The sequence below is a fragment of the Apteryx rowi genome, unplaced genomic scaffold, assembly GCF_003343035.1.
Source record: "Apteryx rowi isolate R43461 unplaced genomic scaffold, aptRow1 scaffold_14, whole genome shotgun sequence".
NCBI lineage: Eukaryota > Metazoa > Chordata > Aves > Apterygiformes > Apterygidae > Apteryx > Apteryx rowi.
In genome coordinates this window covers 805,267-825,087 of record NW_020447641.1, presented here as the reverse complement: position 1 = coordinate 825,087, position 19,821 = coordinate 805,267, and the positions used below count along the sequence as shown (strand labels likewise).

The window sequence follows — 19,821 nt, the reverse complement described above, 5'->3', positions numbered from 1 at the left end:
AGGGCATAGTAGGATAGATCAGAATATAGGATGAGTATATTTTACATTAAAATCCCATGCTTTAGATAGTGAGAGGTGGCTACAGCTACAGATAGACACTAGGAAAATTAAAGAAAATAAGAGAGACCTAATTAACAGACAACAGCAACATTGACATTGAAGAGAGATCTATTACTGTCAGTCAGAAAAGGGTATTTCTTCACAGTTCTTCATTTTTTCCTTGTAGACTTAATATATAAAATACCATCATATATCCTGGCAAATAGGGAGTGCTACTTTGCAACATTTTCAAAGATGTGGATGCAGGCAGGTAACAAAGTACATGAGTCCTACATGTTTGTACAGAATTCTATAAAGTATTTTTAGTCAAACTCATACAAGGGGGATTGTTTTGGAGGATTTATTTGTCTTTTGTTAACCAACAAATGTTTTACTGTGCAGATTCTCAATCTGTTTCTTTTTAGACATCTCTTTCTTCAAGAAGACCTTTCCTCCCAATTCCTTTGAGCTCACAAAAACAGACAAAAATAAACTATTAGATCAAAACATCAGAAAGATGGGACAGATGGGATGCAGAATGGATAGAATTTCCCTTCCTAAATATTTTGTATAAAAGGCGGTAAACAACTTTACTTTTATTTGCAGAATAATTAATTTGCCATAAGACATAAATTCTTTAAGATGCTGTTTGTAGAAAGTCTACTAAAAAAGCAGGCAGCCTTATTTGATGCTAAAGTTTCTGAATAGTCCAAAGAAATCCAAGTCTGTAGACAAAAAAGGTACATGTGTGATTAAATATGTGGTCACATGTGCAGGACCACATACTGCACTGAATATATGTCCAGAAAACTGTACGTTGAATTATATTTTATTAATACTTTGGGAAATCTAGACTGTGAATGAGTGTGGTGTAAAAATCAGGAGCCCCATGTGATGCATCTGTGTGGGGGCTCACGACCTCGCATTCAGGGCCACCCAAAACAGCTATACTTCCTGTGAAGCAAAATGAGTCACCTCTGCACTCAAAACAAAGACATAAAAGCAAAAAACAAGATTATATTTCATGCCTGTGAACTGAGTGTTGTCTTATTAACCCCTGGTGTATTACCATTGTCCTGAGTCCTTAGACTGGAAGTTCTTTAGGTAAGGGACTAGTGCTTCCTTAAACGTGTCTGCAAAACATGCAGCATGACTGATTTAGGATAAACATGCTACAAGTGAAATCAGTTATAACATACAAAGCGGCTGCTTACAGAGGTTGGCAAAACCTTCTTCAATATCAGATCATTTCAAGACCACCTTATATTCACTATGTGTTATTTATATCACAATAATAATTTACACAAATAAGAAGCTTATGACACCTTTTGAATATAGCTCAACATAACAAAGGTACTTATCGGGGTAATAAACTGCCACGTGTTTATATATTTATATAATGTATCTTTATTCACTTTACAATCTCTGTGATTGACCATCCTGACCACTCTCCTTAGGTTGCAGGTCACCAGGAAAAAATCCTGCCTAACACCAGTATTTTGGGAGGTGTTTCATAATTCGATGTGCTGTTGTAYGACCAGCTGTGCATTTTGACATATCAAGAACCACTAATGACTTACTTTTACAACAACACATCACACACCTGGTTTACTTGCCATTGCTACCAAAGGTAGGAAGTCTTTAGATGTGTAGAATCCTTGATCCATTCTCAGTCCTTGGAATATACTGTCTCTGTTTGGTTCTGGCAAACCTAAAATAGGTATTTTTAAGCAATCAGAACTAGAAGAGAAATTGCAATGACAAAAATATATTTCACATTACATACACATTCTCGAAACCTCCTCAATACAAGCAGTTTTACAAAACCTCACGTGTGAAACTTCCTAAAAGAAGATCACAAATGACTGCATCTTCATGCTTATAGTCTGCAGATCACTGGTGCGCTTTTAATAGTACTGACACTTGAAACTGTTGGATAACTTGTGCACGTAGATAAGTCATACCAAAACAAATGCAAGAGCAGGGGATAGAAAGAACAGGATACACAGGGTTCAGAAGCAGGGAAGTTACTGGGGAAGACAAGACAGTGGTAAACTTTTACTGTATTAACTTCAAACACATTTAACTCTTATTGCTGTGAATTGCTTCTGTTCCTTTTGTTTTGATTTTTTTTTCCATTACAGGTAGTCTGCAGGTAACACAAGTGAAGCAATATTAATCAACTTAACTGACAAGGTGTGGGGCACAAATGACAGCATTGTAGTTCTGTCTTGTGAAAATTTGTATGTCATCGTTTTTGTCCATTCTTGATTGTTTTCTCAAAACTGCAAGGGGTCCTTATTGGCTGACATTTATCTGTAGCTATTAATAACCCACACTTATGCAGAAGCAGTAGGACACAGACAGGGATACGCTTCACAACCAATAAGAGCAACAAACATCTTTTAATCAAAGAAAGTAGTAAAGAACATCTTCCAATTGCCAGAGAGGATCTTCTCGTTGCTGTGTGAACATTTGGACAACACACTGCAAATGTATCTGTCCATGGGTCAGATTCATCACTAGTTCAAAGCCACTGAAATCAAAGGAGTTGAATTAAGGATATTTTGATTCCAATAATGTTTAGGCTGACTGCTATGATAAAAAAATAAAAACACAAAAAAAACTCTAAGAGGGAGCCAATATAAGTGGCATTTCCTGCTATTTATACTACTATTCTACAGAAAACTGCAGGAAAACCAATTTTGCAATATTTACATTTGAAGAAAATGCAAAGGATTTTTCTCTTATACCTATAAACATCTGGCATAGTTTCAAGCTCTTTGCTAAGCATCCACTGGAAGTTGTAAAGTTGTACTAAATTATAATGTATCCCCTCTTGCTGTGTATTATTTGCCCTGCTAATGATTGCATTTATTTTTACTAAAAAGCAGAGCATGAGTATGTCTTAAAGCCACCAGAGCAACTAAGAGGCAGACAGACAAGGACAGATCAAGAAAGAGATCAAGAACTGATAAGATCCACTTTAGAGAGACACTATTTCATAATAAACAGACACCCTACAGAAGTATGCTTTACAGACAGATCAAATATTGATAAACAGCCAACGACCTCCCAGGAGAGGGAACATTTGAAGAAAAAACAGCTACAGAGAAAAAATATAGTTTAGAGCAAACAGTTTTAGAGAAGAAATAAGATTAAAAAAAGACGTCATCTATGAAAGACAGAATTTAGATAAAAATAATGACCCAGAAGTTATTTTAAGACCCTTCTCCATCCAAGAGAAATACCCTTTAAAGATGAATTAAAGAAATCCTTTAGCAAGAGGGTGTTCACAGACTAGTACAAAACAACCAGGAGCCACTCAAGAAAAAATGACTAGGAAAACATGAGGTCTTTCCCCTAGCTTTTCCACTCATGTTAGTTTTAGTCGGTTCTCTTTTCTCCAAATCCACCTGCAAGCCATCTAAAAGGCTTTTTTATTTATTTATTTGGCATTTCTTATCCTGAAACAATCTTCCATCATTCTAAGTCTCATGTATTTAACCCATACTAAGGCCTGGTAATAACAATTATTTCCTYTGCTGGCAGTAAACAACAGCGTAAAAATGCAGTTCTACCAGTGCCATTCTGATGGACCCTGCAACCAGCTACGCAAGGAGCAGGCTGCTACAAGGCCACTGGCCTTCTACAGCCAAAGCTCTGGATTTCTTGGAGTTTCAATCCCTTTATCTGCTGCTGCTGGGGAACAAGCTTCCAAAGGAACTGATTTCTAAACCATACGTGGAAGCCTCATGGGCTGTAGGAAAATGGCATTTACTAAGAAAAGAGAAAGTAAAAATATCGTGAAAATAATGGATTGCATGACAGATCTAGTTCAGCTCTAACCTAGACAGTCACAGTCTGGGTCAGGTACAGTGTAGAAAGCAATCTCATTGCTATTCCTGACCCTCTAGTTTGCTAGGCCCTGCCTTTCATCTCCAGATGCTTCCAGGTCTCTCTCCATGAGCATCGTTCTCTTTCAGTGCAAAGCACTTCTTCCTTCCTTCCTTCCCTTGATCCACATAACCCCTTCTCTCAGTGGGCTATAACCCTGTGCGTCACCATCAGTGTCTCACTCCAGTCTAACATATCATATACCTTCCAAAGGCATTAGCCACTATAATAGTGGCTTTAGAAAACATAGTATGTAACCTCCCATTCTTATACCTTTTATATATATATATATACACATATATACATATGCATATATTTATATATAACAACATGTACACCCTGTCAGGGCTTTTTACTCTTTGTTCTCACATAATGCTTATGCAAGCTAATTTTCTTAACCAGAAGTATCAAGTTCATCATCTTTATTTAAAGAGAGTCCTCTTACAGTCTCCTTTTACATTTACTTGTAGCCTACATCAAAATGAATCACTAAATGATTAGAGTCAATCTGTCATAGATACACAAAGCAATATACAAGAGCGATGCATACAAGTGTAAGGGATTGGGCTGCAAAGCAATGCACCTAGTCCAGTTGGTTGCTGCACCAAATAAATCAAAGCTTGTCAACACATCAATCAGCTAAGTCTGAAAAGGGGGGAAAAAAATTGCTGCTGCTATTACTGTAACTATTGCCCAGACCTGGAAAGGGGGAGTAGAGGCCCAGCATGTCTGTCTCTCCTGTTTTGATCAAATCCCTTCTCCCCAGAAACAGGAATGCCTTCTGAGCCTGAACTCATTGTTTGGATTACTTAAGTCTGACATGTTTGAGCAGATTTGCAGTTTCAAATGAACTTCTCAGCCAGTCTTAATAACTGACATACAAAATAAGCCCTGTTCCTTGGTAAGGGTCAAACGTAGTTTTCAGTAGCAGCTGACTGAAAACAAATCTCCAGACAAAAAAATGGAGCTCAAGTTAAAGTGTAAATATACAGTAGCCTAAGGGGAGAAAACTTGCTAAAGCACTGTAAATTTTTCTTTTTTTTCTCCACATCCAAACATTGAAAAGTTTTGTTTGCTTCATTTTTAATCCCATTAATAGCATATCTTGGAAAAACTTAAACTGGATGAGGTAAGCAAAGAAGAGCTGGGATCCTTCAAGCGATATTACCTCTCCTCGTATTCCTAGTTCCAGAAGAGCTGTTACTAACAGGAGAGTACAGAGTTATCAAGATGAGACCTGGCTGAATTGTTTTTACCAACCCTTATTTTGGAGTAGAAATGCAAATTCAGGCTGGATAAAACAATCTGTATTGCAATACATTAAATAATATCTTAAAAAAGCTGAAACGCTTCTTTCTGACATTTTTATAATGGATCTTTCAACTTTTTTTTTTCAAAATGACATTACATTTATAGATTTATCCAAATTGAATTCAAAACAAAACAGAGAAAATTGCTTTTACTTGCTGTGCAAATCTTTTTTCTTCCTTTTTTTGAACTAGCAAACCAAAACTAATATCAAACATTCACAGATCATATTATTTTCCCTAATCACAAATTTATGTGACTTTTTAAAAAATGTTCTCATGTCATACAAATTTGGAGCATGAGTTAGAGATGTAGAGGGTGGGGAAGGACTTCCCACCTCTTGTCATCTCTGTGAAAACCTGCACATATGTTGCTGAGTTGAACAAGATTTTGAGAACTCATAGTTACAGGAAAAACTGTGCTAGGCAGAAAAAATAAATATCCAAAGATTCCTCTTCACTAAGCATGTTCCACCCTTCCCGGCCTCCACGTCACAGAGATCTGCAGAGGAAGACGACACCAGGAGATCCCAGGACCAGCTGGAAAGCCTTGAACTGCTGGAATCTAATGAGCATGAGTAGAAAAAAGTATGAATCACATTACACCCTGGATGCGGGCAGAAGAAACATATGATTAGCTGTGTATTTGCTCTGGTGGCACTGCAAGTTAGCTGAAATAACATTTGTGAGGCCAAGCCCAGACAAACTGAGACCCAGACTGTTATTCAGGATAGGAAGCTTGAACACAGYCTGACAATGAAGCTTCACAGGTTCTGTACCAGCAGGAGCTCACCTTTGGCCAGTTTGAGGACTAAAAATAGCAAGTTGTGCATAGCCATGTAGATACACCTTGGGAAAAGGAACCATGAAAGGCTGATGGAGAGAGACTGATATGAATTTTAGAAAGGAATTGTCATGGTCTGATAAGCTATTTATTAATAATATTTGTTTTATCTTTGTTGTTCTTTTCTTCAAAATGTGATAAAATAAATATAGAACTAATGTAATTGCCGTCCCAAAGTAAATTTCTAAATCCATCATTTCCCTTCTGAAAGTGTCCTTTTGAATTAACAGAAAAGGCTAACGTACCTATTTTGTACCATCTCCCTGCCCTTTTATGCACTGAGCTATTCAACCTGTTCCTTGTGTTTTCATATAAAAATAGTTCATATGTAACACTGTCCGGTAACATTCTGACTTGCCCAGAGACTTACGGATACAGGCAGCATATGGTCAGAGAACGACTACAAAGGTGCATGGCAGAAAAAAAAGAACATACTGTAAATTCCAAGCACATAAGCATCCTTTAATATTCTTGAATGCTCTGTTCTTCTTCAACAAGTCTGGTCTGTAGTCTGGGGAAACGGAGAACAAAATCTATGTATATAAAGCAGTTTTATTCTATGTCACACAATCCATGAATTGTATGAATTGGCCCATGAATTTTAAGTACATTAAAGTATTTTCTTGAAAGATTACATTGAAACAATATTCTCTTAACTGTCAAATTTACAGTTTTCCCTAGACATAATATAAACTATTTGCAATCAGTGGCATATTCTCTACCTATTTGTTTATAAGTCACATTTATTCATATCAATATTGATAACATTGTTTTCCATGGATCAATATTAAACATTTTAGAGGTGAACTATACTGAAATGCATTACCGAGACACGGTACCTAAGCTGTGCCACACAGCTGATTATACTAAATACACCATTACAATTCATGTTATGACAATCACCAGAAACGGAACAGAAAGCCACTGGTATCTAAAGAGTTACTTTCTGTACATTTTTAAAGGTTTGATCCTGAAAGATGAAACTCTCAGTAAAGTTGCAAATGCTCTGCAGGTGCTCAGCTTCTCTCAAGGTCAGTCCATTAGTGATTAACACATTAGTAAATACTTTTGAGGCTTATATTTTTAAAGGATCTCTCTCATTTTGCTGGAGAATGCTTTTTTTATGGTGGCAGCTTTGTTACTTCCTGTTGTGAGGTTCAATAGAATATGTTTTCTAGGTAGTTGATTTTTTTTTGTTTGTTATGTATGTCAATGGAGATAAGTGTTTTAATTACTTTTTTAATGTCTATGCTTTTGTATTTTCCTCTTCTCCCTTTTTATTTCCTGCTGTTGAGATTACTGCCTCATCTCCACAGCAGGTGGCTCTTTCGAATTTGTTTTCTTTGTAAGTCTGGTAGATTTATTTTGTAATATAACTGCTCCTTTTTACTGTTTTTTATTAATGATTTCTTTATTTTGGAATAGGATATACTTGCAAGGTCTGTAAGAGTAATTCCCTAATGATGGCTAAGGGCTTTGCTTATAGAAAAAGAAATATATGGGGAGAAAAGTAAAAGAACTATAAGACACTTGGGTTAGTGTTTTCTTACCCTCGAGTTAGAATGAACACTGTGTACGATATATGTGAAAGAAGGCCCTCCACATCTATCATCAAGATCCATATACAATTGCTGCAGTGCATACTAAGTTGAACGGTAACGTACACACCACAGTATTTTTTAGAAATGTCCAAATAATTAGCTGAACCTGTAAGTAACATGGTCCATTGGACTCAGACCTTACTTTATTGTTAATTTAGATCAAGATACTAGGATCTAAACTCCTAACAAATGGCATTGAAAGAGCAGGAAAAAAGTGGCTGGATAGACCATCCAGAACCAAAGCTGCTTTTATAATCCTAATTCTCTTTGAAGACCATTGTCCAATTCCTGTTTAGATGTGGCCAAAATTTCACAGGAACCAGGCATCAGAAACTGCAAATGGGAAGAGCAGACAGAATTTAGAATCGAGTCATATTTGTGATGGAAATTAGAATTATGACCATGCAATCAATGTTCTGTGTCTGAGCTTGAATTACAAAACCCTACAGCGTTATGGTCTGTCCTCATAGCATTTAGTGATCCCATGATCAGATCAGCTTGACATCCATGTGGAGTGAAATGTCCAAAGGCAAATTATAACTTTTTAGCCCCATCAAATCTAAAAATAAAGTCCACTCCTAATTCGGTTTTATCATAATTAGTCTAGTTTTTTTCAAGGCTTTAGCGCACCTTCCACAGCCTACTTCTAGTCTTAGTTTTCTTAGTAATTCTATTACTGTTGAGACAGGAGATCTGGTCCTGCACTTTGAGTATTATTGGAATAACAGCGAAGTATGACTGAGGTAACGTATTTTAGTGAAAATCATTGAAGTGTTTCAGGATGATTAAGCAAAGATCTGAAGAAGTAATGTGGTAATTTTGCAATCCTCAATATCTGGGTATTCAATTAAGCAACAAAGACTTAACTATCAGTGAGAGCTGAGCACTTACCCTCTAAAAGCACTCTTAAATTGCATACCTCAGAACTGAAGCATACAGTATTGCTAAGCTTTTTAAAAATATAATTCTTTAAAGGACACTCTTGAAGAAGTGATATTAGGTTGGACAAAAATATACAGCTTCCTAAATTAAGGAACAGATGGCAATTCTAGTATTTCTTCTCAGGTTAGAAAGTGATATTTAATGTTGCCCATATTCAAAGTAATAGTCAAATTGAGGATGCCAGTAAGTTAAATGGAAGTTCCTTTGAAAGGATGTGCTGAAACGGAAAGATTACAATGAAGTAAACCTCATCACAGCAAAGGATGAATGCAGAAGTCTGCTTACCTTCCCCCTGGGTTCTGTTCTGCCCAGTATTGTTTATTGCAAGACTTAAAATACTGAAACAGTTTGCTATGCATCTTGATTTGTGGAACATAAGAGTTCTGTAAATTCTAATACAGAATAACTGAAGAACATCTGCTGTAAAAAAATAAAGTGGAATATTGCTGCAAACCGTTCTTATGTCATCTTGGCAACATTTATTACAACTGGCTACAAATCTGAAAAGGTCACTAGCAAAAATGCATTTAGTAGTCTCAGCCAAATCCATCTCTAACATAAGAATGTGCCATTCCACCCCGGGAATGAGCCTTCTCCAGTCTACTTACAATAGAGCTGGACTGGATTTTCAGTCCTGACTGGAATCTCGGTCACTTCACACAACTGGCACAAGCTGCCATTATTCAGGAGCATCCTTGAACTGGCATAGCAGGGGTGCAGAAGTTTAAGATTTGACATGCTAATGTTGTCACTTCCTTTCTCCCTTCCTTCTACAAGCATGTTCTGAGCACTAACATGCCAAAGGAAAGACCCAGGGGGCTGCATTTCCTTCAGACACCAGCCAGATACTATTTGTCAGTGTGATACACTGCATCACACTAGAGGAGTAGAAACTGGCCCAGATGCTTCCTCTTGTTCAGTAAATGGTGCATAAGTGAACTGTCCAGAAGAGCAAGATCATCTCCTTGGGGACTGCCTGTCAGTAAACTCGAAGGACACAAAAAAAATCAATATCTCAGAAGCAACAATAAGCTGGAAAGAGATTTTGATACAGCATGGCACATCTGAATATGTACAAGTAAAAGCAAAATATACTGGATGGAGAAAGAGGATTTGGGAGCAGCAGACTCCTAAAAGAAAAAAAATGAGAGAAGGAGATATTACAATAGCTGTCTGTAAGAGGAATGCTAACCATACCCAGACAGATTCATTGTAACATACCTGTCTAATGTGACCAGTTTATAGGCAGTCAAGCTGGCACATGGAAATGATACAAAGCCAATGAGAATTTGCAAAGGGAAAATGAAATCTTGGCCTAGAAAAGTATTCTTCATGTTAAGCTTTAATTTCACAAAAATTGAAAAAAAAAAGATCTTGAAAAGCTGAATCAATAAAAGCTACATATGGTAAATATGCAGGAAGCGGGTTAAGATGAGTGCAAATCTGACAGAAAACATAAAGAAAAAGCCACAAATGCTTAGTTGGCATCAGAAAGAAAAATAAATACTAGGCCTCTACACTGCTGCAAAACAAATGTTGACCATCTATCAGTGGCAGCAAATTCATCTTGTGGAAATATACAGGGAATGATCAAGTTAATACTCTGGAATAAATGCCTTTGGTCAGATCTCAGACACTGTACAGTGAGGAAGTTGCTGTGAAGTTGACTGAGACACCAACTCGCACTAGCTATAATCTTGTCCTGTACTTTTGATACAGCAATATAACAGCTGATTAATATTAATAAGCTCTGATTTTTATCTTTTTTCCTAAAGTTGAAAAAATAGTACAGAGGAGAATGACAGAAATATTTAACCATAGTCATTTCTCTTAAACCCAGTACTACTACACTGTTGCATACAACTTCCATAGCATCCTGAACTCCATTCAAGTATGGAGACTATAAAACAGTAGGATAGCTTAATTACAGCTTTGCACCCTGTATAATAACTGTATTTGTCTCAAATATTCATAAAATGCTACTTATTTGGGTAGAAGATCCTGCATACTAAATACTACTCACGGATTATATGACTCCTTGGTTATTCCTATTTTTAAAATGTAACAGGGATTCATCCAAACCTTTTACATACATACATATTTTTAAAATAAACTAGTCTTGAGTGTAAAATAGCAATGTTTTCCAAGTGCTACTGAATAATTAGCACTTTACCTGAAATTTCAATACAAGAAACAAATATTATTTCCCAGTACTTTGAAAACTTATTATAACATATTATATTGTTTTCTTTTGAATCTTAGAATATTAATACAGCAGTTTTGTCCACATGGAAGAACAGAAAGATGTTATAAAGATTATTCAGTAATTACTTCCATATTGTTCCACCTACGCTGAATTTTTGAATCACTTCAGGTATACCATCTCTACATATATTTTAAAATAATGCCTCAAAAAGAATTCTAAACATTATTCATTTTTCTGCAGCACAGATCTACGACTGAAAACCTATCATCAGTGCATTCTGATGAAAAGGTAATAATTAAATCTTTTTTTCCCTCCTTCTACAGCACATTATTTGACCTATGATAAAACAACCTATCAAATTTCCATTTATTATTTCTACCTGAAGGGCTTTGCTAGCTCACACAAACATAAATCTCCATTTGTCAGATTTAAACTGTACCTGTCCCAGCTGCTAGGAGGGTTCATAGCTCTTGCCCCTTAAAAATTACCGAATAGCATCAAGCAACATAACCTCCCTCCAGCCTTCACTGACCCTTGCAATCAATAATATTTGTAACCTGTAGGCGCACAGTTAAGTAGAACAGAAGCCAGGCACTATCCTAGTTAACCACACTGAGCTGGGATACTACAGCCTGCTCCCTTGTGTTTCCTGTGATCAATTTTAATCTCTGGACCAAGAATAAAAGAATGCAGCCCCTTGTTTCCGAATTCATCTCAGAAGGATGTTATAGATTTGTAGGTCTGCACAGGGAGCAGTGGATTTAATAAACCAGCAGTTCAAGGAAAGAATACATCTAAGCTATGATTCTTTCTCATTACCCTCAGTGCATTTTGGGTCTTCAGAAGACAATGCAAAACACAGGAAAATACACATGTGATGGCTTAAAGAAAGCTCTCTCTGTTAAAATACTATCAGGTAACAGTTATTCATTATAGCTGTATCCATTAGTGCCATTATAGGTAAGGTGGGATCAGTGACTCCATTATAATCACTTTGTTTAAAGGTTTATAAATAGACTGCCAACATTCATTCCTTCTGGAAAAAAGTCATATATTGTAAATTAAACAGAAAACCCCTAAAAGTAATAAAGCCCAGTTCTGCTCTGTTAAAATGAAACAATTATTATGGAAAGAAAGAGTAATTCAGGTTTTTGATGGTGTTTGTTCTCTTACCTCCAAACTAATTTTATTTAAAAGGAGGCAAATTTGTCAACCAATTAGTCTAATTGGACAACTGCATCTGAATGTAGAACAGGAAGAAAGCAACTTCAGAAACCTACTACCAAAGAAAAGGTGCTTTTTGAATCTGTCACGCTACCAGAATACGTTTCCAGAGTTCTTGTAACTGCATATTTATAGGCTTGGCTATATCAGCTCCTTGACAGCAGTTCCAACGCAATGAATCATCTATCAAAACATTTGAGAAGGCTTTCTTACTCATTTCTTTAAAGCAACATTCTGAAGAGACACTTTCAACATGATTATGTTCCAGTGTTCAGTATCAATTAAGAAAAATAGAATACAGAGTTTTATAATTGCAGGTGAATAATAAGTATCCATTGTCAGAGGCTTTATCTTTTCAGATTGTCACATGCTGTGTATCAGTATGCTGCAACAAATATGACATTCTTGAAACATGCTGGAGGGTCAATAAGTTTTCTTGCTGAGGTCACTCACCCACTTCACATCAGTGTCCTTATCATCAAGCACATATTTACCTGCCTTTCCTTTAAAAAGGGGCTGTATTGAAAAGGAGCTGTAGCAAGGGGTTTTATGTAAATATTCTCTTAACATGATATTCTAGTACACAAGTAGATCAGCTGTGATACTTTCACATGCTGGAAATAATTAAGCAAGATTGTACTTTGACCTAACCCCCTCTGAGTAAGGGTCAACAACAGAAAGAACAGTCATGAAGTTGTCTTAAGTTTTCTCTTTTATCCATTAACTAAATGTGAGTTCCTTTCCCAGCATCAGCATATGTTGCATTTCATATGAAACTTTATTTAACAACAGTGTCTTTCTTAGCTAATTACACCATTTTTTGTCAAGTGCCTGTATGTTTCTTGGGTGTTTCACATGCTGCTGAAAGAGTACTAAATCAGGTACTTTGGGCAGAAACATATGCAGTTGAATCTCAGATACTGCAAAGCTACTATCTGGAAAATAGACAGAGAAAAGATGGTGAAAATCTTCCAAATGCTTTTTCAACACCCAACATTCGAAGACAGGAAGAGAAACATTGACACTGAAGATCACAGATCATGGATTTAGTCTGTGGGTGCAGAAATCTGCACAGACATGAACGAAAGGACCCTCCTCAAGCTCATTTTTTGTGTGGCTAATTAAAAAAATTCAAAAAGGAGAATTTGTACCTCCTATGTTAGGGAATTAACTTTTGTGATACTTAAGGCATCAAAAAGGTAGGAACCTATGTCTCATTTTAGTCAATGAAGAGGTGGCCACCTTCCAGAGAGAACTACATTTCAGAATGTCAAATTAGCTGCCTAAAATAGCCTATGGCCAATGGTGTGAGTACTCCCAAGAGAGCATATGCTTCCCCTGACACAAGCACTTGACCCATGTTAACGCTAGGGCAGTCACACAAACATATCAAGGAATGAGCAGAGTCCTGAAAGTCGCCTTGGTGCATATTTTTGTAGTTAGAATCCTACAGCAGTAAGATTCTCTCCCAGTAGAGTTTCAAATGGTAACAAAAACAAGAAGCATCTGATCAATAAATAGAAAATCAAGTTACATAGTCCCAATAGGTCCCTCTAACAAGGACTTCTCTCTGAAATGTTCATGCTTGTCTAATGCTGCTGCTTTTAATCCTTTCACACCAGTGGATCCTACATGCTTGCATTAGCCCTAATGTAAAACAAATGAACATTTTACATGAGGATATCCACTCTCCTCAAGTAAAGGGGTTAATACTCAAGTAAGCTTTAGGAATGTAAATTATTTTCCCCATGTGGCTGAAAAACTACATGACTTATTCATTTAAAAATTATTACCATATAAAATCATTATTATCTCTGCAGTTAATGTACAGTTCACTGACAACCTTTTGGACCATTACAATTAAGAAAGGCAGCACCCTTAATGAAGTTACAAAACACATTGTTTATTAAATAGCAAATTGTATCTTTAATTACTTTAAATATTATAATCTGATGAAAAATTATTTCATAAACCTCAAGACAAATTATGTTAGAGATGAAGTATGCATTTTGTTCCTCTATGAATCCTAAACAGTACTTTCAATTTGCTTACAGGTTTCTCTTGTATGTAAATCTGTTCCTGAAATTACTTTCAAGTGCCTAAACCCAAAGCCACTAGCATAAATTTAAAAGTGGGTTGTGCTACTCTTTCTTTTTAAAACAGATTTAGCTTTTGACAGATGTAGAAATTGGCAGTTCTAGTAAATGAAGCTTTTCTAATAATCCTCAGGAGGTAAACTGAAGATAGGTTTCTGAGGGGATGCCAAAATCAGGCTCATTGAAATAAAGACAATTTTGGGGTTTACTATAATTTATGATATTGCTGCTCTATTCTGAGCTAAGAGATAACTTTGTTCAAAATTATCAAGGGCTTTGGGGATATGCTACAATGCCAACAAATACATACTGAGCTAATTTTAATATTGCATCGTGTTTATACAAAGTAATCCCTGTGCATTGTCAAGACACCTTTTGCTGTCTGTCCAGTATTAGACGCCCCTGCTTGATGTGCTGACCATTATTTGAAAAAGGCCAAGAGTTCCACAATTAACTGGGAAGCAAAAATACTTAACTGTTCACAACATTAGGCCCTTCACTATGCTTTGGATCAAACCAGACAGAAGTCAATATAAAAATGCATCATCTTCTGTAGCATTAAGATGAAATTAATACAGTCAACTTTGCTTATGTCAACATCAACTTGCGACTGAATATTTTGACATTATTTGGAAACCCTCAGTTAGCTATAAAGCTTTCTAAGGATAATCAATGTATCAAAAAAGCACAGAGACTATTTTCAATTCCTTTTTGCTAAATAATCTGCAACATTCTGTCTATATACTTTATCATAAATATTTTAAGTACTCTAAAACTGAGGACATTTATTCACTGCAGCACTGTAATTGTAAAAATGAAAAAAAACCCTCTTCTGCCACATGGGGCAGCATTCAACACTTGATATTGTAAATATTATATAAGTATAAAATACAAGAATTGATAAAATGTGGTTTAAATAAAAATACCCTGAAGGTCAATAGATAATAAACATGCATACTTGTACAACTAGTACAAAAACTTGTGCACATGGAAACTAGTTTGCACAAGACAGTTAAGAAACATCAAAGACTTTAAAGATTCAGTCAAAATCTTAATGCAATTTTCCTCTGTTCTCAGGAGATATTAGTATTTGAAAGTGACTTCTTAAATACCACTAGCTGTAGTTATAGATGGGTTCTACACACAAAAACAGTAAATCTATCTCTGATGTCACTTCTTCTGTAGTTGCCTGAGAACAGGTCACAACCATTTTTCAGCCCTGATTCTCTGATATCCTTGACACTGGAGCTCAAGTCCACGTAAATATCCAGTCACGCAGATGGGAAATTATACTCTGCACATCCATTGCTCTATTGACAAAGTTGTCTTTCAGGAGTTTGACCTCAACAAACCAGTTACACCAAACCAAACCCTTCACACCAGTATTTTTAATGACAACTTAAGCTAGTTTTGCTTCACATATAAAATTAGACTATGCCTGCTTGAACACTTGCCACAGAATGACTTTAATTAACCTTAGCAGCAACAACAGTTGTATAAAAATGAAGAGACTAGGATAAACATCCTAGAATCCTCTACTAACCAGATCTACCCATACCTACTGCATTCTGGAAACCACCACTTTATCTCTGATTATAGTATGTATGTAAGTAGAAACTAATGTATGCAAATGCAAAATCAATACTACATATAAAGGTAGCACACGTGTGATGAAAACTATCAACCTGATAGCTGTGCACTGACAGCCACATCACCAAGCATATGCCTATGTACAGAGCCATACGTGCAAGTGCAGGTCTTCACAAGAGCTCATGCCCTCATATTTATTTTGGGAGGGATTAGGATTATAACATCTCTCGAGTCTGCAGGCAAATGCTGAGCAGACATATATTTATATATGAGACAGCCACATTTTTCATGGCTACCTCTATCATCAATTTAACATAAAAGAAAAAGCCATTTTCAAAGACTCATGGCTCAGGAACAAAGTTATCAATTAAATTATTTTTTAGAATACATGAATGAGCAAACTGTTCAAAAGTCAAGAAAAAGTGTTTCTAAATGCAGTCTTTTAAGATTAAAAGACTAATATTCATGCACTGTGGGGGAGGTTTGGGGGACTTGAATATTTACTGATTTATTCATTCAATCAATTACACAAATAGTTTAGAACACTGTGCTGAAACCAATACTCCCAAATACATAGGTGTTACAAAACAGAGGAATATCAATTAAAGATAATTCATACACCCAACTAAAATGACTTAAAAACCTGGATTATTTTAGAAAGAGAAAAACAGAGAACGAAATGCTCAGCAAATGGAGCAGTCAGAAAGATGCCTTAAACGCAATGTTATGACATTGAAAAAGGAAAGAAGAAACAGAATATTTAAAATTTCTGAAGCCTTGTAATTAAATGTATAACAAATGCAGCATGCAGAATTCCTGGCTGTACTGTAAGAGGCATAAAATTCACAAAACGAAGGTTGTGGTATTACAGCAACACCTTCCCATTTTCACTGCATGTAGAAATGCAAATCGGTTTAGCAGACAGCAAGCTATACTCTACGCTTGGCTGCATGAGTTATTTCGATACCAATAGTAATAAATAGCACTTACTGTTTGTAGTGCTTTCTGTTTTCAAGGTGCTACACAGACAGTCAATCTTCAAAATATCCAGATAACAGATAAGCATTTATCCCTGCTTTATAGATGTGCAAAGAAATTTAAGTGATTTGCTTAGGACCATATATTAGAAGCAGATAGTGATGGCTCCTGGGCATTCACACAATAGGATTTAAAAATGCTAGAACAGTGGATCTTTCATAATCAGAATTGTTATAGTCAGGGAAGCACGTAGACTATTTACTGCCTAATGCCATGTTAGAGTGAATGTTGTCTTAGCAATTCCCTCCATGCAACAGAAGCACTGCCAGCACCCAGACCACCTGTGCCCGACAGAGGAATCAAGGTGCTGAGGGAAGTGGCTGATGTCCTTGCAAGGCTGCTCTCTATGATCTTTGAAAGGCCGTGGAGATTGAGGGAGGTCCCTGGCAACTGGAGGTAAGAATTAAGCCTCCAAAACACAGACACTTTCCAAACTCCCAGTTAGAGCTTATCATTTCCACCAAAAGGCTATGCCAGAATGATTCAATGTTGTCCTTAGGATTAATGCATATAAGAAAAAGGACAACTCAATACCATTTACTATTCATGGAGTTTAATCATATCAAACTATTTAAAAAAAGGGGGGGGGGCAGCTGGGAGACTCTGTCAGTGGTGACAGAGGCAAAAAAGGCATCCAGTATGCTAGGGCTGCAGGCAAAGGATCAGGCTGCTGACTAGGTCTGAGGTAGCTAACAGAGCAGGATGCAGGGGACTACTGGGAATTACATGAGAAATTGCTGGATGTGACAGATAACAGAGCGAGAAGCCGACAAAGTTACAGATAGTGCCATGAAAGATGGTTGCATTTCACAGGTTAAAGGAAAGTTATATGAAAAACAGCCAAACTCCACAGATCTTTGGAGGGGAGGACTGGGGACCTTCTGGGGAGTACAATCTTGCAAGGCCAACAGCACTTAGGTAACCATATAATTAATAGCATAAAAGACCAAGATTAAGAAGGTAATGGTATCAGAAATGCCAAATTTCAGTACAGATTTAGCAAGACTAGAATCAACAAGGGAAAAATTATTAGGGGTAGGCTGCTTATTTGGGAAGGGATTATGGCAGAAAAAGGGGTGTAAAACGGCAGCAAAAAGGAGGACTAAGAAATGGGAAAATGGAAACAAAAGTATGCAAATCATGTGAGCAGTGCTGTCGCAGGGCCCTTGCCGGGCATCCCGCACTCCATCACTGCAGCTGGAACAGGGCAATAGCCAAACATGCCGTTGTGGCCACACGGCAAGAGCGGCACCCAGACCGGCAGCTGGGGGCCAGGGGGAGCAGGGGGCACCCGAGCAGACAGACTGAGCATCCTGGTACCACCATGGCAGGGCCCTTCCAGGCCCAACAGCAGTGCCCTGCCAAGCAGTAACAGAGCACCTCCGCATCATCTACCTCCACTGCCAATACATCACCTGCCCCAATCAACAATAGTCCCTTTTTTAGCCTTTTTATTGATTATTGTAAAATACTGACTTCTGCAACTATTTTCCCTTGTTTTAAGGAGTTGAATCATATCCACAGGTCATGCCAAACCATAGCTATTTTGCCAGTAACCTGTATACAGTGGACACAGGTAGAAAGACTTGCAGAGTATCAACAGTTGCTAAGGTGGGCAGCTACATCGTCTGTCTTTGGGAATCACATGTGAGTGCTAATATTAAAAACCCAGGAATCATGTTCTCAAAGTGTTTGGCAGAGAGTAAATCAGAATYAGCACCTAATTAGAAGCCTCCCTGTTTCTGCTAACTACACACTGAGTACAAGGAGGTCAGTTGCAGAAGCAGAGAGGCTGGCGCCTATTTAATGAACTGTGTCTTTGAATGAGATGGTCAGTTGGTGTCAGTGCAGAAAATTGTAATTTTCCTTCATGATTATTAGCTTCCAGTATCTGAATTTTTTTTACTTATCTAATTAAGCATCTTCTCTTACCTGTCACCTAGAAACCTTAGCTATGATTTAATTATGTTTTGAAATAAACAATATATTGGCTGGCATAATAATATGCTTATTCTTCTAGCTGTCAAAGTAAGGTAATTAAAATCAGTGCAAAAATTTCAAAATACACACATTTCCCCATTTTTCAACTTACAACAGTGGACCAGCCAGAAGAGATATTTACAATTTTTTTTTTTAAATTTAGATGTTACTTATTTGGCTTATGTGACAAATAATAACTTACAAAGAATAGAAAAGATCTAAATTCATCAAAACACACCTATTCAATTCATCTTTAAAGAAAAAACTGATATCTATATCGCTAAAGGAGGAAAAACTTTGAAAATGTAGCTAAAAGCTATATGAGCTTTCTGCTTTATTTTCATCACTTTCATTGTTTTCATTTTACATGCATTGCTCATTTCTTTCAGCTTTTATTTCTTCCCCACACTTTTTTTTTTCAGTTTATGCATTCTGTTATATTTAATTTTCTTCCTTTATACTTCCTTAATTTCTTCAGTTTCATTTCCTTGTGGATATGTTTTTCCTGTTTGCCTCCCCTTTATCTACTCGTTTTCCAATTCTCCCTCATTCTCTCCACGTTTTTCCCCCTCCGTCTTTCTTCCTGGGCTCATACCGCCAACATCGTCTCTGGAGCAGCTTGAAACTAACCAGCTTCAAACACGGCTTGCCTTCAGCCTCAGGGTTTTATCAGCTACAGGGAGCTCTGGAGAAAGTGTTTTCTCATTCATTAGTTATATCACTGCCTTAAAAAAAAATCCAGTAGGACTTATAGCATTTCAGGTCAATACTTTGCAAAATAGATAATGTATTATAAAAAAAAAAAGACTACAACAAAGAAGCTTTTTTTTAGCAAAGTAGTAACTCTAGCAGAGTAGTAGTGTCTCGCATGCAGTGATTTTCAACTTTTTTTTCAATTTGTTGATCACTAACGGGGATTAACAGGACTGTGGAACTGGCTCAGTGAAGAAGTCACAATGTTCTAACAGCTGCATACGGCAGCATCTTCCACCGATCACTATGCTGCAGCAAGTGTGGACATGGCATGTCCACGCCTGATACCAGCAAAAAATATCAT

The 19,821-nt window shown here is 36.8% G+C and overlaps 1 protein-coding gene across 5 annotated transcripts in view; it reads right to left on the bottom strand.

Annotated features, from left to right (window-relative positions):
* Positions 1–19,821, bottom strand: part of DPYD (dihydropyrimidine dehydrogenase) — a 375,517-nt gene that overhangs the window by 201,798 nt on the left and 153,898 nt on the right. For all 5 annotated transcript variants that reach the window (XM_026057686.1, XM_026057684.1, XM_026057685.1 and 2 more), the window contains one exon: positions 1,643–1,750. In XM_026057686.1, the coding sequence (XP_025913471.1) occupies positions 1,643–1,750 (108 nt within the window). The remainder of the gene's footprint in view (positions 1–1,642; positions 1,751–19,821) is intronic.